Raw genomic sequence first — 23090 nt, forward strand, 5'->3', positions numbered from 1 at the left:
TGGCACAGTTTCCATTATCTAGATAATAAACCCAACCCATACTAGTTCATATTATTAAGGTAGGCATTACGGCAAGAGAAATGGAAGCATAAGCTTGATGCAATGGTGCATTCATTCTATCCAATTATTGGTACACACTACATGACTATAGCCTCATATTTCAATTTGCAACAGAGAAAGATATTTAAGTGTTTTAAATACAGATTAAGAAGTCTCAACCTGTCCTCGCTCGAACTTGTTGAATTGCGTCTCAGATTTCTTCAGCGCACGCTCCCCAGAATCACCAAACTCGCCATAAATGTTGATGAACACATTGGCATCCGTTCCACCACCAGCTACATCTCCCGTGTACACATGTACAGTGTATGTGTTTTCTGTAAACCAGAGATTAAAAAAACAGAGTTTGGGATAACTAATATTATTTGGGATCCATCCGGCATCCATCCATGCATCCATTGGGACCATAATCTGTGCAGAGCATTGGTGCTGCCTAAGCAGTCTCCTTGGCTATTGGGCACAATCTTGGACAAGTCACCACTCCGACACAGGGTACCAGCAAGCTGGCACTCATTTTGCCAACCTCAGAAGGATGACAGGCTCAGTCACCCCCATCCATTGGGACCATACTCTGTGCAGAGTGTTGGTGCTGCCTAAGCAGTCTCCTTGGCTATTGGGCACAATCCTCGACGGGTCGCCACTCCGACACAGTATACCAGCATGCTGGCACTCATTTTGCCGACCTCGGAAGGATGACAGGCTGAGTCACCCCCACCTGGTATTAATTCAACAGCCAAGCAGGATTTGAATTCAGGACCCAAGGATCCCTAACACAATCCCTCACCCACCAGCCAATAACCTTTTGTGGAATTCAGATGAAGCATTTTGCATAATATAAACAAAGTATGCTCCAAAAGGCCTATTTTCCTATTTGGTAGAGGGGATTTGTGGCAGCACTCATGCCCTTTCATAGTGGCATTTGACGTTCATGCCAAGTTGCCTTGAGGAGGTCAAGGGTCAGTCACAGTGTGTGGAATGGTTTGCAAGAAAGAGTGGTGCAAACACCTGATAGCTCTTTGTGTATCTGTTTAAGTTAAATGTACAATCGTACCTTGTAGATCGGGTCCTTCTGTGGGTAGCAGTTCCCGCACAATTTGTCCATCATCCTCATCCAATGCCAACCACCGATTACAAACAAATGTGAACACCTCAATATCTGGAGCATTTTCCTCATGTCCATGTTCTGTCTGCTCATCACCACCATCGTCATTGCTTTCGTCCTCCAAGCATTCACCGTGTTGTGCAAATTGGGTGGAAATTGGTCTTCGTCGTGTTGCTCGCAGGCGGCTGATGGTCAACGAGTCCAAGAACCAACCACTCCCGAATCCAGTATCATCATGGCCAATACGAAGTTTCACCAGCAATCCAACATCCCTCGCTTCCACCTGAAAATAAAGGTGGATAAAACATTGGGTACGCCTTCAATATGTTGGTTTCAATGAACAACAAAGGTAGCAGCTTTTTGTTTTTGTCTGCAGTTGGGTGAGCAAAATAATTGGGTTTCCAGACGAAAAAGTTTTGCATTGTAAAAACCAAAAGGTAAAAAAAAAAAAATACAAATCCAGGAAACTTGCGACAAACTTACCTTGAAAATGTCTACGGAAGCCCGTTCGAAGTTGTCAGAGCGGTTACGAAGAAACAATTTTTCGGTTTTTCCACGCTCACCATACAATTGAAGAAAGACATTTGCATTAGTGCCAGCACCACGCACATTGGCGGTGCGTACTGTCACTTGGTAATTTATATCTGAAGGACACAGCGTACACGAAAATATAACTTCAGCAGCTTCCACTGCCCAAAAAAGGAATTGTCCCAATGCTAATCTTAAGATGAAGAGGGTTGCTCAACATCTAATTCCATTATGTCTGAGATCATTTGACAGTATCTGTTTATCACTTCTGATATGAGATGTCATTGAAGTCATAAAGTTTGATAATTATTGCCTCGTTTCCAATATCAAGTTCAGAAATAATTCAGGTTAGAAGTAGTTCAAGCTTGAAACAATCTCAATGTTGCCCATTAGAGGAGGCCAACTGTGGGGTCGTTTGATATGCTCAGAAGAGCCATTTTGATTGGTTCAGGTATCAGCGAGTGTAATGCTCTCTCGAGCTGATACGTGAGGAAATCCAGCATGAAATCATTCAGAGCTTGCTGCTGTGAACAAGTCATACCAAAGGGCCTTTCTTTCTGTTACTCCCGTCACCGAAGGTGAAGGAGGTTATGTTTTCACCCCTTTCTGTCTATTAACTCAGATCAGGGATCAAAGGTCAACGGATGCTCGGCGACCCATGGCCGCCTATCGACTTGTTTGTTTGTCTGTGTGCAGGTTATCTCAAAAAAGTTGGGGACGGATCCCGATGAAATTTTTTGGAAACGCCATAAATGGCTGTATGACAAGGACGAACTGATTAGATTTTGGTGAAGATCCAGATCCAGATCCGACTACTACAATTTTTAAAGTGATTCTTCACCTTTGAGAGATTGGGCCAAAAACGATATATAGCATGATATCTCAAAAAGTTGGGGACGGATTGGGACTAAAGTTGGTGGACATGTTGGGTGTGTGACAAGGAAGCACGATATCTCAAAAAGTTGGGGACGGATTGGGACTAAACTTGGTGGACATGTTGGGTGTGTGACAAGGAAGAAATGATTTCATTTTGTTGAAGATCCAAGTCCAGATCTGGATGCGAGAATTATTTAATTTTCAAAGTGATTCTTCACGAATGAGAAATAGGGTCAAAAATGATACATGGCCTGATATTTTAAAAATGTATTGATTGAGCCCGATATGTTCTCACGGATCAGGCATTGCATGCCGGAGGTGTGCGCTCTTCCGAGTGCCCTTCTAGTTCACATTGTGAAAACCTGCTGTGAATTCCAGAAGTAATTTAATAGCAGAAATAATGCATTTTGAAAAAAAAATATCCTTTTATGCTGAGACTTTCATAAACTTCTTGGTTTTCAAACAGAGATGGAATGGAAGTAGGTCAAGTACGATCACCTATAATCCAAAATCAAGCAAAGTTCATATAAATTACAGGCAAGTTGCTCAGCTTCCAAATAAAATTATGGCTAAAAAGTGGCATGTGATTGTCAAAGAATAAATTGTCTGGCTAAGTGATCTCCAGACCAATTTGAGTCTCATAACCCAAAGGTTACTTCAGAGCACCCTGATGTCTTACAATGCTCCACGCGCTCAACCTCCGTCGGATACAGCTCAGCCTCTGTGCGGCCATCTGCCTGGCTGCGTGACAACCATCTGTGAGCAGCAAACCGGTAACGAAGTCCAGATGTCGGTACATCCGCTTGTACACTGTCCAGAAGCCACCCAGAGCGCAAGCCAGTATTGTCATGTCCAATGAGAAGTCGTTGTATCTACCAGCACAAATAAATACCAAGCAAAAAGTATTACAGTCACCTCTTTGGTCAATGCTTCACACATTTGATCAAATACAAGTGCTCTAAATGCATATATCATGAGATTTGATACCTCCATTGTGATAATCTCTCATTCCTTGAAAAGCAGAAATATAATGCACATTAGGAGGTGATACGAGTGTGAATTGGAGGAGGGCTAAAATAAAACGAGATTGGAACAAGAGTAAACGTTTCGTGCCAAGCTTTACAGATTCTCAAATGATACCCACATCAGTATTGTTAAGCACTTGATTATTTTACGAAGGAGAAACAACTATAATCTCCCGAAACGATGCAAAAATTATAATTACACTAACTGCTTACCGTAATCTTGATATTTACCTCTGCCACCTGAGGTGAAGGAGGTTATGTTTTCACCCCTCCTCGGTCTGTTTGTTTGTTTGTTACTTGCAAAATCGAGGATTTTTCAAGTATATTGGTCAGTCGATTTTGTTATTCTGTCTGTCCGTCTGTCTGTCTGTCTGTCTGTCTGTCTGTCTGTCTGTCTGTCTGCCTACAGGTCACAATTTTAAACCAATCTTCACAAAACTTCACAGAAGAGGAGTTGCATATTTTGTTATTGAATTCAGCCACAAATTATTTTTGAGGTCAACATAGACCAAAAGGTTAATATAGGTCAAAGGTCAACAACTTAGGTGAGATCTCTAAATTCCTCAATTTTCATTTGATTGACTTGACATTTGAAGTGCATTTATATTTCAGGTCACGGAATTCAACAAGCCAATTATTTTTGAGGTCAACATGCGTCAAAACGTCAACATAGGCCGGATTTCTAAAATTGTCAATTTTCAACCGATTCACTTGAAATTTGAAGAGGATTTGCATATTTGGTCATTGAATTCAACCACCAATTATTTTTGAGGTCAAATTTATTTTATGGATTTTGCAAGTCTCGTGCTCTGCACGACGTCTTCTTCTTGTTACTTGCAAAATCGAAGATTTTTCAAGTATATTGGTTAGTCGATGTTGTTAGTCTGTTTGTCTGTCTGTTTGTCGCCTTCAGATCACAATAATAAACCAATCGTCATGAAACTTTACCAAGTTGTAGAGGTAGTCTCAACTGAGAAGCCGATTGATTTTGAGGTCAAAGGTCATCGTAAGGTCAAATTCCTGAAATCGTCATTTTTCATCCGATTGACTTGAAATTTGAACAAGATTTGCATGTTGCGTCACTGAATTACAAAACCAACTATTTTTGAGGTCAAAAGGTCAAAGATCAACTCAAGGTCAAACTTCTAAAATCATCAAATTTTATTTGAAAATTGTCTGTCTGCCTGCTGCCTACAGGTCACAATTTGAAACTAATCTTCACGAAACTTCACCACATGGTAGAGTTTGTGATGAGGAAGAAGCCTATTGTTTCTGAGGTCAAAAGGTCAACATAGGCCAAAGGTCAAGAACTGAGGTGGTATTTCTAAAATCCTCAATTTTCATCCGATTGACTTGAAATTTGAAGAGGAGATGCATATTTTGTTATTGAATTCAGCCACAAATTATTTTTGAGGTCAACATAGACCAAAAGGTCAATATAGGTCAAAGGTCAACAACTTAGGTGAGATCTCTAAATTCCTCAATTTTCATTTGATTGACTTGACATTTGAAGTGCATTTATATTTCAGGTCACGGAATTCAACAAGCCAATTATTTTTGAGGTCAACATGCGTCAAAACGTCAACATAGGCCGGATTACTAAAATTGTCAATTTTCAACCGATTCACTTGAAATTTGAAGAGGATTTGCATATTTGGTCATTGAATTCAACCACCAATTATTTTTGAGGTCAAATTTATTTTATGGATTTTGCAAGTCTCGTGCTCTGCACGACGTCTTCTTCTTGTTACTTGCAAAATTGAAGATTTTTCAAGTATATTGGTTAGTCGATGTTGTTAGTCTGTTTGTCTGTCTGTTTGTCGCCTTCAGATCACAATAATAAACCAATCGTCATGAAACTTTACTAAGTTCTAGAGCTAGTCTCAACTGAGAAGCCGATTGATTTTGAGGTCAAAGGTCATCTTGAGGTAAAATTCCTGAAATCGTCATTTTTCATCCGATTGACTTGAAATTTGAACAAGATTTGCATGTTGCATCACTGAATTACAAAACCAACTATTTTTGAGGTCAAAAGGTCAAAGGTCAACTCAAGGTCAAACTTCTAAAATCATCAAATTTTATTTGAAAATTGTCTGTCTGTCACCTCCAGGTCACAATTTTAAACTAATCTTCACGAAACTTCACCACATGGTAGAGTTTGTGATGAGGAAGAAGCCTATTGTTTCTGAGGTCAAAAGGTCAACATAGGCCAAAGGTCAACAACAGGTGGTATTCCTAAAATCCTCAATTTTCATGTGATTGACTTGAAATTTGAACAAGATTTGCATATTGCGTCATTGAATTGGGGAACCAACTATTTTTGAGATTTGAAAGGTCAAAGGTCAACTCAAGGTCAAACTTCTAAAATAAATTTTCAACTGAAAAATTGTCAATTTACATCCTATTAACTTGAAAGTTGAACACAATTTACAGAGTCCATCACTGAATTGGGAGAGCAACTATTTTAAGGTCAAAAGGTCAAAGGTCAACTAAAGGTCAAACTTCTAAAATCATCAATTTCAATCTGAAAAATAATCAATTTTCATCCGATTGACCTGAACTTTGATTAAGATTGTGAATTTCAATCTTAATGGAATGGACAATTTCATGCATCCATGGCAACCTTTGGAGAGGGGGGTGGATTTTGCAAGTATCGTGATCTGCACGACATCTTTTTCTTGTTTGCCTGTTTGTCTGTCTGTCTGTCTGTCTGTCTGTCTGTCTGTCTGTCTGTCTGTCTGTCTGTCTGTCTGTCTGTCTGTCTGTCTGATATCTAATAAAGTTGTGGACGAATCAGGATGAAACTTGGTGGACAGGCTCAGTGTGTGACAAGGAAGAATTGATTCAATTTTTGATGAAGATCCGAATCTGGATACGACTACTGGAATGTTTTAAATGATTCTTCACCATTGAGAGATAGGGCCAAAAATTATATATAGCATGATATCTCAAAAAGTTGTGGACGGATTCATATGAAACTTGGTGGACTGGTTGGGTGTGTGGCAAGGACAAATTGTTTCGATTTTGGTGAAGATCCGAATCCAGATCCGGATGCGATGATTATTTAATTTTTTTAAGTGATTCTTCACCATTGAGAGATATTCCACGACGTTGCAAAAATGCATTGTGCCCGATATGTTCTCGTGGATCAAGCATTATGTGGTGGAGGTGTGCTCTGAACCAAGTACCCTTCTAGTTTATTTTGTGTCTATTTAACTTTGACCTGGAATTCAAGAGAATGGTAAGTGGTTTTGATGCGTCAAACAAACTTTTCTTTCCTGTCCTGTCTTTCCAAACAAACTTTCCTGTCACCAAGTTTCCTACATTCACTGGAAATTGTAAGGAAGCTAATCACTTTCTTGTCATGCACAATCAAAGTATGGTACTGTATAGTATTTTATGAAAATAGTAATAAATCCAGGAGAATGGTTAAGTATGCTCACCTTTCCGACATCTGCAGTCTCTACGGTAAAGATATCCACTTGGTTACGGGAAAAGTAATCCCTCATGCCGTTAGTTGAAACTTTAAGAGGAATGCGTCCGGTGTCACCTTGTGCACCGTACAGCTTGATAAACACCTGAGAGTCAGTGTTGGCCCCACGTTCATCTCCCGTCTTAATGTGAATGTAATAATTTACATCTGCACATCACAGGGGGATAATATCATAATAACAACAAAAAAATTAATAATATTAAAAAATACATGTATTCATTCACAGTTGCCTCTTTTCAGTCCACAACAGAATGATCAACAGGATGATATCACTTGGAAATCAATTTGTGGAGGTACTTCTGACTCACTGACCTTCTGAGAACCAAAAAAAAACAAAACAAAAAAACCCCTCTGCACACACTCAAATAAGTAATATTAACATTTTGATGTAATCAATGATAAGACAGGTGAGTCAGATAAGGCCATGTTGACTTAACACAATGATGTACCTTTTCACCTGGAAAAATTTCATGTCCCAGCTTCCAAAATCCTTGTAACCTATGTAACGGATGTTTGAATAAGGTGGATGTGTGGCAGACACCCCCTCTTGGTCAGGACCCTTGCAGCAATTGCTGGCCTGAGACAAGGGTTCACAGTCACCATTCCAGTGAAGAGGTAATTCTCTTCTTGTCGCGTTTACTACCCCCAACAGCAGCTGCTAATAACGAATCAGAAGAGGAGCTGTTGAACGCCGAAGCAGACGTTTCACGGATGTCAGGCTTATTGGCGATTTCGAGGAAATCGCTCGCCCAAGCAGAGGCGAGCAATCCCATTCCAAGCATGAGCTACAACCCCATGCAGGTTGGCAGGATTTCAACCTAATTTAGATCCCTAGGGATAAAACAATTATTCTGAAATGAGCAAAGCACACGAGGCAGACGGAGCAGAGCAGGCATGCACAACTTACGAAAGAGGAATTTATTAAATACAAGACTCTGGCACGAAACACGATTATGGATGGACCCAGCGAACAAAGACAGATCATTTGAAAGGTCAAAGGTCAACTCAAGGTCAAACTTCGATCATTAATTAATAAATTCTTACATTACAATAACCATCTGGATAAAATTATCTTAAACAAACTCAAACATGCAACACAAAAGAACCACACAAGGATTGTTGACGGTTATCAAATGACCTCGTGGGAACTACGTGCAGAGCATAACAGAACAGGGCAGAGCAGACTCGTACGAGGCAGAGATCGTAGCCCAGTGAAGCGTCCCTGACAAAAGAGCAAAGCTCCAACACCAACAAAGGTTCCAGGCAAAAGAGAGCAGTCTGACACTAATGAGCATCGCAGGCAAAATAGAGAGAAAGTTGCTTCTCATGTGGATTCCGAGTAAATTGTCTCCCTTCCTCCACTCCCAACCCCCCAACTAACTCATGTCCCTCACGTGGAACGCCTTGGCTACTGAGATGACGCCTTCTCGCCACTGGCCGAATCAGGACACTGCCCACTGCTCTGGCCAGTTGTGACGTTTGTTCTTGCCAGTGGGTGACATCAACAGCACACCACATTATTGTGGCAGTGGGAGGATCTAGACTCTAGAGGTGTGCATGCTCGGCTGGGTTTGGATATTGGCCCAGCTATAAACTGTCGTACCAGTGTTTCTCAGGCAGGGAGATTCATCGATGAGTATGCCATCCCTCGGATGGATCTTGCACGTCCAGTGTGCCAGAAATAGTTAGTGAACGTTAAAGTTCTCAAGGTGTCCTTCGCAAAGAGTAGGGGAGCTTTTGTCGGCTCACTGAACAAATTCAAAATTCCTGCCCTGACTTCCAGAGCCAGAGTGGCGACCCGACCGGGAATGTCGCCATACTAACTGCTTCGGCAGCAACGGCACTCTGCATAGGGCATGGTACATAATTAGATGAGAATTAAAGTGCTATGAAAAGGTGGTTTGCTCAAACACCCCTGGCAAATGAGTAAGGAACAAATTGAAGGGTCTGGTAAAAGTGTTTCAACCCACACACTCTCAGTTACACATTATCGAGTCATTTAAGGGGGAATACATAAGTCTAAAATTAAAATATATATATATATATATATATATATATATATATATTCTGGTTTCTAACATTTGGGTGGAACACTCTTGGTCTCAGCCCATTGCTTGCAATATTATGCAGAGAATTATTGTGGTTGCTTTTTCTTATGGCTGTGAATCAAAAAACAAAAAAGCAGAAGTGTACAAACAAGCAGCAAAGAGTGCAGAAATCTTGAAAAGGAAAAGTTTTGATGATGGTACAACAAAAATCCAAGCATATTAATGCGATCTTGAAATAAAACGTGGATTCAAACTTACTTTTCAACATCTGGGCATCACCAAATGGCAAGAGTTCACGTACGATTTGTCCATCATCTTCCTCATTATCCAACCACCTGTTGGAACACAGCAAGATACATTAATTGCTTCAAGGAGCAAGAATCAGCTATAAAATAATAATTAAAAAAGATAAATAAATAAACAAGGATTTCTCATAAAACATTCACGGCTGGTCAAGAGTTCACCGATTAAGGTCATCCTTACAGTCCGTTATTCCCCATTGGGAGTAGAATGAGACGTGCCAAGTTTCAATTTTTTCCGATCAGCGGTTTCAGAGATATAATGCTTATATTTTTGTTTAATCCAAGATGGCTGCCCTATCACGTGACCGATGACGTCACAAGGATACTTAAAATATTCTCCATTGAGGGGTGGGGGGGAGGGGGGCGTCGCTCCTACCCTGAAAAATTTGTGTCAATCGGACAAGTGCTTGCTGAGAAAAGAAAAAAATGAAAAAAATAAAATAATAGAGGCCAAAAAATGGATCGAACAAAAGGCCAAAAAAGGATCAAAGAAGAACAACAACAATAACAACAAAAACAATTAAAATTATTTCAACAAAATATTAGTTAGTCTTCTCCATATTCTCAAAGTGAAGCTTTATTGAAAATTGAATAACAAAAGCTCAAATGGTTAAAAAGTTACGTCATACGCACGCACATGCACGCACGCACACGCACGCACGCACACACATACACACAAAAACATATATAGACACACAAACACATACACACAAAAACACATATCCACACATATGCATACATATACATATACACACACAAAAACATATTGTTACGAATTTGGAATTCAATTGCACACGACATACAGGTTCCCTTAGTCAGCTATGTCGATAAGTGCATGTTCCCTCGATAGCTCACCTTCCATTGTTTAAATGTTCAGACATCGATTAGATGCGCTGTGGATCGATTTAATAGTTCGGGAACGAAACAATGGAGACGTCCCTCCCCCTCTTCTGCAAAGAGGAAGAAGAACCCTGCCATCCCGTGACGTCAACAACTCCCTCCCACCCGTGGTTGAGCGGGGGGTGGATCACGAGGGCATGAATCACACCGGGTGCGGGGGAGGGGGTGCAAAGGATAAAGAGGACATCTTTCCTTTGTTCAAGAGTCTCGGGGGAGTCCCGTGGTAGAAAGAGTTCGTAAAGAGTTCGGGGGAGTCCCATAGTAGGGCTGAGTTTGTGGGCTGAGTTCGTGAAAGTCCCGTGGCAGAGTTCGTGTGCTGAGTCCCGTGGGATGAGTAAGCTTTTTGCTTCGGCAGTTGGGGGAGTCGGGAGGAAGCCAGAAGCCAAGGAGCTGCGTGGAAGTCCGGGCGTCGCGAAGGAGACGCGAGCTGGAGGGGCAGCCTTGCCTGCTGTATCGCGCAAACCGCGCGTTTGTGTGGAGAGAGCCAGAAAGAGCTCACCTGCCACACGGAAGGCCCGAGCTCGACCGCAGCTACGCTAGCTGCCGTGGGGAAGGGGCATCGCGGGTCGCTCAAACGCGTTCGTGTGGAGAGAGCCGGAGAGAGCTCGCCTGCCACACGGAAGGCCCGAGCTCGACTGCGACTACGCTAGCTGCTGTGGGGACGGGACATCACGGGTCGCCCAAGCCAGACACCACGAGGGTGCAGGTAACCTGCAACGGTCTCGTGGGACTCGTTCGGTCTGTCAAGTCCCACGCCATAAAGACCCAAGAGGTCCAGTCTGACCCCATTGCCTTTGATGGGGTCTTTTTCCTACTTTTCTTTCGAATGAATGTTGTGGCGCCGAGTCCCGTAAGTAAAATTGTGTAAGTGACTGTACATTAGTAATTGCTTATAGATGGTTGTAGTGCTTTTGTTGCTTGTTTAATTGCATACGTGTTTCATTATAATAAATGTCCTTGTGTGAATGTAAACCTGCTCGTTGTGTCCATTCCCTCATTGACTGAACATTTCGTGTGTTTGGAGTTAGAAAGCCGTTGGTTTGCTGTAATAGGGGGACGTTTGGACCGACGGTTCTCGGCGATTACGCCGCTCGGAATCGCGCACGGACAAGCTCGCCTCGGCGGTTTGTTCCGTATGAGATCCGTCGAGAGTGGAATACCCCGGTAGTTGGATCACGTGGGTATTTAGGTACTTTGAAGATTGGCAATCGACCCTAAGCCACGTGATCTGCCGATTGGCGTATTTCGGTTCTTGTACAAGGACCCGTCGCTCGGAGTTATCCGGGCGGCGATCTATATTCCGGGTGATCGGTCGGGCCGACTCGACTTGCGGCTCCGTTCAGAGCGGTCGGTTGGCGGCCGACCCCCGGCTTGTAACAATATATAGACACATATATACACACACAAATACATACACACACAAAAACACATATACACACATGCACGCACACACACACACACCCATATACACACAAAAAACACATATAGATGCATATAAACACGTATACAGACATACACATACATACATACACACACATACACACACAAAACATATATAGACACATATACATACACACACACATACTTACACATATACACATACATACACACATACACATGCGCGCACGCGCACACACGCACACGCACACACACACACGTGCACACACACATACACACACACAAACACAAACACATATACACACATACACATATAAATACACATACACACATACATACATATACACACACACACATACACATACACATATTCACACATATATACATACATACACACTGCCCATGCAGTGGACGGTATACCTTGTACCGCCAAAAAACACATATAGATGCATATAAACACATATACAGACATACACATACATACATACACACACAAAACATATATAGACACATATACATACACACACACATACTTACACATATACACATACATACACACAAACACACGCGTGCGCGCGCGCACACGCACACACACGCACACACATGCACACACACGCACACACACATACATACATATACACACACACATACACATACACACTGCCCATGCAGTGGACGGTATACCTTGTACCGCCAAAAAACAGGAATATACCAGTGTAATATATATATATATATATATATATATATATATATATATATATATATATATATATATATATATATATATATATATATATATTTTTTTTTTTTTTTCAGGTTAATTCACAGTATTTATAGTAAGAGTATAACTTGTGCTAGTATTAACACAATCAAAATGGTCATTTCAAGGGACCTTCAGGGCATCTGGTGTAAACTTTCCCATCAAAAACCATCGCAGAACTTTTGTTATCATCAAAGTTCAGCTGTGACGACATGGACAATGCATAAAAGCAAGTGACAAGTCTGGAGACAGCGATGGTTCACGAGCAATGTACACGGTTCGCCTTTTTATTTTTTGACCTTCGAGGGGACACCACGGACAAACTGGTGGGAATCGGGAAAAACGTAAATGATGAAAGTTGTAGTACTCGAAGAGCACTACTTGCATACCAACTTTCATTCGAAACAGTTGAAAACCCTAGGAGCTCGATGCCCAATTTTGAGATTTTTTTTGACATTTTCTAAGTTTGTGACCTTGTGACCTTGACCTTGGACGAAAATGAAAAATCGAGCTCCGTGGGGCTATGCAGGTGCCATTGAGCTAACCAAACACCGAAACCCCTGCCAGATTCGACAAACCCCCTCGGAGAAGACGCAACTTGAAATTGGCTACCCCCTAAAAACATGTTTTTTGGGCGTGGCTCCGCCCATAATGGGCGCACCACGCCCATTGTCAGGAAAACACAACTAGATCATGATACAAACCTCCCACCCAAATTTTAACAGGATCGGATCAAAACCCACGGAGCTATGCTCCGGACAGACAGACAGACAGACACACCCATAACGAATATAGTGGTCACTTACTGATTCGTGAACCAATTCCTCGGCATGACTTGCCCTGATGGGTTTACAAGGACACTGTGACGTAGCGAATGGAGATAAAATCCTATTGCTATAATTATTCTAATTTTGTTGTGTTGTACAGACTTATTGCTGAAATATTTTTTACCAAGCATGTGAAGCGCAAAGTAGGGTTGAGCATTTGGTTCACTCCATTTGTCTACCTCTCTACAGACGTCAGTCTATGATCGACAAGCATCTTAATATCAATTAAATGTTATATTTTGTATTCTCAAGAACACAAATCAGAGCATGAATCGGAACACGAACGTGCAGTTTCGCAGAACTTTGGCTCTGAATTTGGCAAATTGTATGGAATCTCATCCCGAGTGCGCAATGAGATCATTTTTCACTCTGTCTGCCTGTCTAGCAGGAAAGTAAAATTGAAAATCATTCCAAACAGGAAACTTACTGTTTTAAAGGACGTCATAAAGGACACAAACAACAGGCACGAATAATTAATGTATGTGTTAAATAAGTTGGTGGAAAAGATGTTGCTGCAACAACGTTGGCAAGCTTCCCAAAAAACGAATTCCTCCAGCCTTTAAAACTTTTGAACAATGTAGAACACACTCGTATTTCGCCTTTTTTGGCACTTCCAAAAACCTCCAGTAAATTACCAGTACTTGTACAAATTATTACACCATATTACACCATCTCGACCAATCAAGTTTACCGCTAGCACCGTCAGCGTTGGGGAATATCGAGATTCATACAAAATCACGGCTCCTCGGAAATATACATCGTACTCAGGAATGCAAAGCAAGAGTTGAAAAGATCTTTCTCACGTCCTTTTTGTCAAGACTGCAGGGGTAAGGTGTTCTATGGACCTTCCACTTTTATGTCGGAACTGTTCATTAAATTGTATGGTCTATCTCGACTGCATGGACGGAAGTGAATGATTCAATCTATAATCGAATTTTATGTTGTGGTACGGGGTTTGGGAAGCAAGAGAGACAGATTCAAGCCACTGGGATAACTCTTCTGACACTGTGTCATAACAATCCTCTTTCCTCGACCGTAGAGCCGTCTTCTCCAGTCTGTCTCATGCTCTTCCCTCCAGGCCTTCAAGGTGTTTTGCTCACCACTCGGTTGGCTCTCCGATTTCCATATCTGATTTCACTGCAACGTTCATCAGTGACATCAAATAGAGAGCATGACAGGTGCAGGAAACACTGCATGGTGTGGTGCAGAACAGGCATGGTGCAAGAATGGGTTATCCTGTGGTTGTGACACCAGATTCATGGAATGTGGAGTCCAGGTACATATTGTTCAACTCCAAAAACGAAGTCTCTGGAATGTGTTGCAAGGCAAATTACAGGGTGAGACAACAATAACCGCAATGTTTGAAAAAAATAACAGGGAATGTACTGTGTGAGGATTGAGTACACGATTATGTATATATATATATATATATATATATATATATATATATATATATATATATATATATATATATATATATATATATATATATATATATATATATATATATATATATATACATACATACAGTGGGGAGAACAAGTATTTGATACACTGCCGATTTTGCAGGTTTTCCCACTTACAAAGCACGTAGAGGTCTGTAATTTTTATCATAGGTACACTTCAACTGTGAAAGACGGAATCTAAAACAAAAATCCTGAAAATCACATTGTATGATTTTTAAATAATTAATTTGCATTTTATTGCATGAAATAAGTATTTGATACATCAGAAAAACAGAACTTAATATTTGGTACAGAAACCTTTGTTTGCAATTACAGAGATCAGACGTTTCCTGAAGTTCTTAACCAGGTTTGCACAGACTGCAGCAGGGATTTTGGCCCACTCCTCCATACAGATCTTCTCCAGATCCTTCAGGTTTCGGGGCTGTCGCTGGGCAACACAGACTTTCAGCTCCCTCCAAAGATTTTCTATTGGGTTCAGGTCTGGAGACTGGCTAGGCCACTCCTGGACCTTGAGATGCTTCTTACGGAGCCACTCCTTAGTTGCCCTGGCTGTGTATTTCGGGTCGTTGTCATGTTGGAAGACCCAGCCACGCCCCATCTTCAATGCTCTTGTTGAGGGAAGGAGGTTGTTGGAAAAGATCTCGCGATACATGGCCCCATCCATCCTCCCCTCAATACAGTGCAGTCGTCCTGTCCCCTTTGCAGAAAAGCATCCCCAAAGAATGATGTTTCCACCTCCATGCTTCACGGTTGGGATGGTGTTCTTGGGGTTGTACTCATCCTTTTTCTTCCTCCAAACACGGCGAGTGGAGTTTAAACCAAAAAGCTCTATTTTGGTCTCATCAGACCACATGACCTTCTCCCATTCCTCCTCTGGTCATCCAGATGGTCATTGGCAAACTTCAGACGGGCCTGGACATGCGCTGGCTTGAGCAGAGGGACCTTGCGTGCGCTGCAGGATTTTAATCCATGACGGCGTAGTGTGTTACTTATGGCTTTCTTTGATACTGTGGTCCCAGTTCTCTTCAGGTCATTGACCAGGTCCTGCCGTGTAGTTCTGGGTTGATCCCTCACCTTTCTCATGATCATTAAGGCTCCACGAGGTGAGATCTTGCATGGAGCCCCAGACCAAGGGAGATTGACTGTTATCTTGAACTTCTTCCATTTTCTAATAATTGCGCCAACAGTTGTTGTCTTCTCACCAAGCTGCTTGCCTATTGTCCTGTAGCCCATCCCAGCCTTGTGCAAGTCTACAATTTTGTCCCTGATGTCCTTAGACAGCTCTCTGGCCTTGCCCATTGTGGAGAGGTTAGAGTCTGATTGATTGAGTGTGGACAGCTGTCTTTTATGCAGATAATGAGTTCAAACAGGTGCAGTTAATACAGGTAATGAGTGGAGAATGGGAGGGATTCTTAAAGACAAAACTAACAGGTCTGTGAGAGCCGGAATTCTTACTGGTTGGTAGGTGATCAAATACTTATTTCATGCAATAAAATGCAAATTAATTATTTAAAAATCATACAATGTGATTTTCAGGATTTTTGTTTTACATTCCGTCTTTCACAGTTGAAGTGTACCTATGATAAAAATTACAGACCTCTACGTGCTTTGTAAGTGGGAAAACCTGCAAAATCGGCAGTGTATCAAATACTTGTTCTCCCCACTGTATATGCAGCTACTTGTACAAACAACACGTCCTTGCGTGTTAAAATGTTCTACTAATTGCCAATTATGGACATTTTTACAACTATAAAGATATTCAATAAAATTATAAAATACCTTAATTTTTTTTTTGACAAATTAGAATGTTTTTTTTATTTCTGCAAAAAGGTGGAAAGAAAATATTATCTATCGCACAATGTGACGTTGTTTCTGATAAAGAGATACACACAAATGGAAATACAAGGAAAACAGACAGGTGGAGACCGGCAAGCAGCAGCTTCTTCACTCACTGCAGATCTGGATAAAATCACAAACTGGTCCAACACGTGGAACATGTCTTTCAATCCAGACAAATCTCACACTCTCACTATGTCTCTTCGAAAGGACCGTTTAGAAAACCCCCCCATCCACTTTCTCAACAATCCTCTGGAAGAAGTCTTTTCTTTCAAGCTTCTGGGTCTCACTATCTGCCATGACCTTTCCTGGGAAAGTCACATTTCCAACCTCGCCTCAAAAGCCAGTCGCCGACTGGGGATCCTCCGTCGGGCAAAGTCCTTCCTCGGCCCTCTTGAGCTCCTGACCACTTACAAAGCTTTTGTCCGTAGCCTGATGGAGTACTGCTCTCACCTCTGGGCTGGTGCTCCTGCCTCCCACCTTTCTCGGCTTCACACTGTCGAAACCAGGGCATTTAAGATAATCGGCATCTCCCGCAATGAAGCTGAGTCTTTGGGCCTCTCACTCAATCACCGCAGGTTGGTCGGTGGTCTTTTTGTCTTCTACCGACTCCTCTGCAGCCTTGCCCCCCCCTGCTCTCTCTGCGATTTGTCCCCACCACATTTCTACAGGGCGCTCAAGGTCTACCAACAACCCCCTTCTGGTAAAACTACCAAAATCACGAATCACTGCTCATCTTCACTCTTTCATTCCTCTTTTTCCCACCTTTGGAATAAACTTCCTCACTCTATTCTTTCCCATTCTTCCCTCCAGGCTTTCAAAACAGCTGTTCACCACCACCTCTTATCTTTCCCCATCCAAATCTTCGATCTTTTCTACCCCCGATAATCCACCCAAGTCCACTTCCTTCAATTCTCCTGCTTTCCTTCCTGAAAGTCCCTGTAATGTCCATCTTCTCTTCACCATGTTCCCCGTCCCATCCCCATCCCTCTCCCTTCCACAGTTCACCTAATGTGTCTGTTCCCCACTGTTTTGTCCCTTCCACTCCCGCCCCTCTTGTCTCATGCCTCCTTGCTGTGAGTTGTGTGTTAGCTCTCATACGAGCCTCGACCAAGGTATACAAAAAAAAAAAAAAAAGACCATTCAGCCCATCATGCGTGCACGAACACCACACTAATCCATCCACACAAGATACAAAGAAGAAAATGCAAATGATTATTATTATTATTTTAAAAATCTATTTATATTAAGTTTTTTAGTTTTTTTTTTCTTCTTCCCCTCAGGGGAGGGGGCATGGGCTTGGTTAAAAACACACAACATCAACCACACAACACCCCTTGACGAGACCCCCACCAACAGCACTCCGAACACTTGCACACAATAACCCATCAATGCTCAAACTACTGAAAAGTCCTGTCAATATTCCCACACCACTCTATATCCATAACTTCCAGATACCTATCTAATTCTAATTTCAACTTATCTACTGTTTCTGCTGCCGCAACCTTTCCAGGGAGACCATTCCATGCATTAACTACTCTCTGAGTGAAAGTCCCCCACCTTACTACCGTCTCAACTCTCCTCTTCTTTAATCTCAGGCTATGGCCCCTGTAGTGGGGCAACTTAGCTAAATATAGCATACCAATTGTGCATTTTGTGAGGAAAGCACCAAATTTGGCACACTCGTAGCCTAACATATTATGAACAGATTTGGATATTGGGCCATCACAAAATTTTTGATGGCAGTGGAAAATGGCTGCCACAGCCATCAGCGGCTGAATTTGAGATGGCCCAATATCCAAATCTGTTCACAATATGATCGGCTACGAGTGTGCCAAATTTGGTGCTTTCCTCCCAAAATGCACAATTGTTATGCCAAGTTGCCCCACGACTGGTCCTATCACTGTCTACTCTGTTGAATAATTCATCTGTACTTATTTTATCTCTACCTTTCATTATCTTAAACATCTAAATCATATCTCCTCGTCACCACCTCCTTCCTCGTGAATAAAGCCCTGTCTCCTTCAACCGCTCCTCATAGCTGAGTCTTGCTCTGCCCAGAATCAATCTCGTAGCCCAGCGCTGAACCTTCTCTGGCATCTACGTCCTTCCGGAACCGTGGTAACCACAACTGCACACAATATTCTAGATGTGCCCTCACTAAATTCCTGTACAATGTTAACACCACCTCTTTTGCTTTATAAATGACCACCTCCGAATACAGCCTAAAACCCTATTTGCTCTACCTAAAGCTGCCTGGCATTGTGCTGCCTGCTTACCTCCCATATCTATTACCACCCCCAGATCCTTCTCCTGTGTGACACACTCCAAAATTACCCCTTGCATCCTGTAATCTCTATTTTCATTGTTCTTTCCCATCCCCAACACATTACACTTGTTCAGGTTAAATTCCATCTGCCAGTCTTTTGCCCAATCTATACAAGCATCAATACTTTCCTGTATCTGATCACCACCCCCTCTGCTATCCACCTTACCTCCAAGCTTTGTGTCATCTGCAACTTTGGAAAGTCTACTCTTCACCTTGTTATCCAAATCATTGATGTAAATAATGAAGAGTCATGGTCTGAGTACTGATCCACAAGGGTGCCCTGCTACTTACATCCTCCCAGCAAGACATCCTCCCACTCACAGCCACTCTTTGCTTCCTATCACTAAGCTAGTTTGCAACTACCTGACCAGCCACTCCACAAGCCCTCACTTTGGCTAACAATCTCCGATGTGGTACCATATCAAATGCCTTCTTAAAGTCTAGAAATACTCTGTCCACTGCCTTTCCCTCATCCACCCAATCAGACACTGCTTCATGGAACTCTAAAATATTTGTTAAACAGGAACTACCTTTGGTTAACCCATGCTGACTCCCTTTAATTAGTTTGTAGTTATTTAAATGGTTCCTCATCTGGTCCTTAATTAATGTCTCCATCACTTTCCCCACAATTGAAGTCAAACTAACAGGTCTATAGCTTCCCAATTATTCTCTGGATCCATTCTTAAATAATGGTGTTACATTTGCTCCTATTTATGATTATTATATATTATTTATTACTGCTTTATTATATATTATATTATTATATATTACTTTATAATTACTTTGTTAATTATTATTAATTTTATTATCATTTATTATTATTCATTTATTTATTATTTATTCATTATTTATTATTTATTTATTACCTGTCCTGACTCCAGTGAACTGTTGAAAATATCCGTTAACATATCACTTACCTGCTCAGGCACCTCCATCAATCTTTTAGAGGGAGGTACTGGAGGAGACCTTTTGACCCATAATGTTGCACATTCCCACACATTTTGGTTCGATGTGATGTACAGCACTATTTACAGTGTTGGTGCTGCCGAAGCAGTTTCTTGGCAAGGGTTATACTGGGTAGTTTGCCATTGCCTTCCCAGCAGTAATCAGGGCAGGAATTTGTAAATTGTTCATGGTGCAGACGATAGCTCGCCTACTCTTTGCGGACACCGTGAGATATATAACGTCCACCAACTAATGCTGGCAGATGGGACACCCGGTTTAACGTTGATCCGAGTAACGGCGCACACATCGATTAATCACCCTGCCTGTGAAACACTAGGATGACAGCTTGTAGCTGGGTCGAGATTCAAACCCAGCTTAAGGCCCGGTCACACCTTGACGTTTTAGCCAGCGATGGCAACGTATTAAAATGTATGTAAAACGCTGGCTTACGTTGAACTTTTGATGTTTTTTTTTAAAGATTCGGACGTATTCATAGCGACTTGGTCTTATGTATAACGCATTGGTAACGGACACAGAACGTTTCGTTGTGTTATAGATAACTTATACCAACGAATGCTGAACCTGTTGTCGGCCTACACAACCGATGCCCAACGATAGTCTAACTTAGGCATAGCGCGTTGCACGCATCGCCGACAATGTCGTGACGTAGCCTATTAAAAGGCTGACGCACAACGATTCGAATCATAACTGCCGTAGAAATGGAAGTGTCAACATCGCGGTCACACCTTGGCGATCTTGCCAGCGTATGCCGACCTAAGAAAAATGTGTCTAAAACGTTGGGGCACGTCAAATACAGTATGAGTAAGTTTGGTATACGTGAGTACAACGCTAAAGTACGCTATCATACGTCGTAGTAAGTAGAGTACGTCAAGAAATTTTAAACATGTTCAAAAATTTACGACGTACTCGGTGTATGACACACGTTCCGCATGCGATGGGGATAAGTTGTACACACGATATGTGGACGCTTACACACGTCCACAAAGGCTACTTATAAGCTACTCATAAGTCGAAACACGTCGCGGTAATGTCTTTTTTACGCGAAACTTATTTCTAACTTATGTTTGACGTGCTTTGAACCAATTCTTTACGTAGTCCCAACACACATCGACGTATGTAGATGTATTCCAATGACGTCTTCCGGTCGACAAAAAAATAAATTAACGTGTTTCTAGCTTACAACTGCCATATAAAGACGTGTTCCCAGCGGTTTTGGGAATTGGTATATAAAGATGCTGCTCATTAAAGGGGAACCCAACAGTGTTTTCGAGTCCTTTTTGAGTCGATGTCCATGTCAGCAGTAACAGTATCAGTATCAGTATCAGTATTAGTATTAGTGGTAGTTTGTTCATGTTGGCAGTAGTAGGTGAGTGTGAGGGGGAGAGGTGTGGGTTATGATGGATCGTCCTTGCGTCCGCGTGTCCACGGGTAGGAGACATCTTTTCACCATTGTTCGAAGTTCTTCGCGGCTAATTTTTTATGGGGCTTTTTCAACAATGAGCTATAGCTTGTTTTTACGATTTAGGTCTATTCATAACGGGTTGGACAAATGCACAATGAACTAATAATGTGCATAGAGCGCTTTGATTACTTATAGATACGATATACCAACGAATAATTATCGTGAAGCCGGCGTTCACAAACTATGCCCAACGATAGCCTAACTTATCCATATCGTGCGGCAGTTTATCTTTGCCGGTGACGTAGGGTTTGCTATTCATAGGCTGCCACTCAACGATTTAAATGGCTGTATCTCCACTATTGAAAGTAGACGCTTGCGCTCAACAATTGGATTTTTTTTGACACTCAACGACTTTTAAACGGTACCACTCAGCTATTTTCATTGTTTACAATGAACGATTTAAATTGCTGTCACTCGCCTTTGTTTTTTGACACTGGGGTTTGGAAATTTGAAGCGTTTCTTCTGAACGTGTTAAAACGCTCAAACTCGACTATTTTAAATAGACGCTGCCGATGGACAATTGGAATCATAGCCAAGCTAGACATCGAAGTGTGAACATCCTCGTCATGCCGAAGAAAAGTTTGAAGAATGCTGCAAATAAGTGTCCTGGCCGTGGCCGTGGACGCTGACGCAAGGACGATCCATTATACCGACGTCTTTCAGCCTATGAGTAACTTAAAAGTAACGTCTGTCGACGTGTGGCAACGATCTCGTAACGTGCCAACAACACGTTAATCATAGGTTAGAAATAAGTTTCGGGTACGCTAAACATTACCTCGGCGTGTCTCAACTTATGATTAACTTACACGTAGCATGTGTTGACGTCTGTCAACGATCGCAGACCGTGCATACAACTTGTGGCCAGCGTAGCGGAACGTGCGAGTCATACGCCGGCATACGTCGTGAAATTTCAAGCATGAAAAAATTTGAGGACAACCAAAAAGTACAACGTTTAAAGCCAGCGTACAACGACGTATGGCAGTGTTTTTCAGCGTGCTCTCAATGTTATCAAAACTTACCCATAACGTATTCAACGTGTGCCAGCGTTTTAGAAAAAAAATACAAAAATTGGCATACGTTGGCTAAAACGTCAAGGTGTGACCGGGCCTTTAGAGGCGAGTGTTTATACCTCTGGGCCATCCTGCCAACGCTCTCACCTATTCGCTTGTCCCAATTATACAACGAAACTCAAGCAGAGAATTTTGCCTGTGTATCAGCACGACATTATATCTTATAGCCTCCTCTCTGAAAGATACCATAACATATAATGTCGCCAACCTAATTTCATCCCCATCCAAAGGATAGTTTGCCACGAGATGCAGCACTTCCTGCTAGCACTGCATTGTGATCGGCAACTCGGTTAATGGTCATATAATCCTATAAACAATACTTTCACACTGTACATCAAAATGTAGGAACACACCTTTCTGCACATTTTATAAAAATCCTCTGCTCCGGACAATGTTGAAGTGATAGGAAACACCAGGACAACAGCTCCGAACAAGAATGGCACGTGGTGGAGAGCATACCTCCACCAGACTGAACGGTTTACATTTTGTAGTCCACTAAGAGGCCGGATATGCATCCAGACCTTAACCCAAATCTAATTGGTTTGTTTTTGTTACCTACTCAGCTCATCAACCAAGTTTTGTCATAACTCGCCTTCAACTATTTGAAATATCGTGCTATACTATACAGTGTACATTGTATCATTT

The 23090-nt window shown here is 41.8% G+C and overlaps 1 protein-coding gene across 1 annotated transcript in view; it reads right to left on the reverse strand.

Moving 5' to 3' along the window:
* The window catches only part of LOXHD1 (lipoxygenase homology PLAT domains 1), a 197872-nt gene that overhangs the window by 122597 nt on the left and 52185 nt on the right, over positions 1 to 23090 (reverse strand). The window contains exons 15-20 of the mRNA XM_085849094.1: positions 9388 to 9464; positions 7032 to 7228; positions 3243 to 3435; positions 1643 to 1803; positions 1109 to 1442; positions 220 to 374 (exon numbers count right to left, since the gene is read on the reverse strand). Of these exons, the coding sequence (XP_085705220.1) occupies positions 220 to 374; positions 1109 to 1442; positions 1643 to 1803; positions 3243 to 3435; positions 7032 to 7228; positions 9388 to 9464 (1117 nt within the window). The remainder of the gene's footprint in view (positions 1 to 219; positions 375 to 1108; positions 1443 to 1642; positions 1804 to 3242; positions 3436 to 7031; positions 7229 to 9387; positions 9465 to 23090) is intronic.

This window comes from Eptatretus burgeri, chromosome 12 (assembly GCF_056783735.1).
Source record: "Eptatretus burgeri isolate ZD-2024b chromosome 12, Ebu_testis_v1, whole genome shotgun sequence".
NCBI classification, from domain to species: domain Eukaryota; kingdom Metazoa; phylum Chordata; class Myxini; order Myxiniformes; family Myxinidae; genus Eptatretus; species Eptatretus burgeri.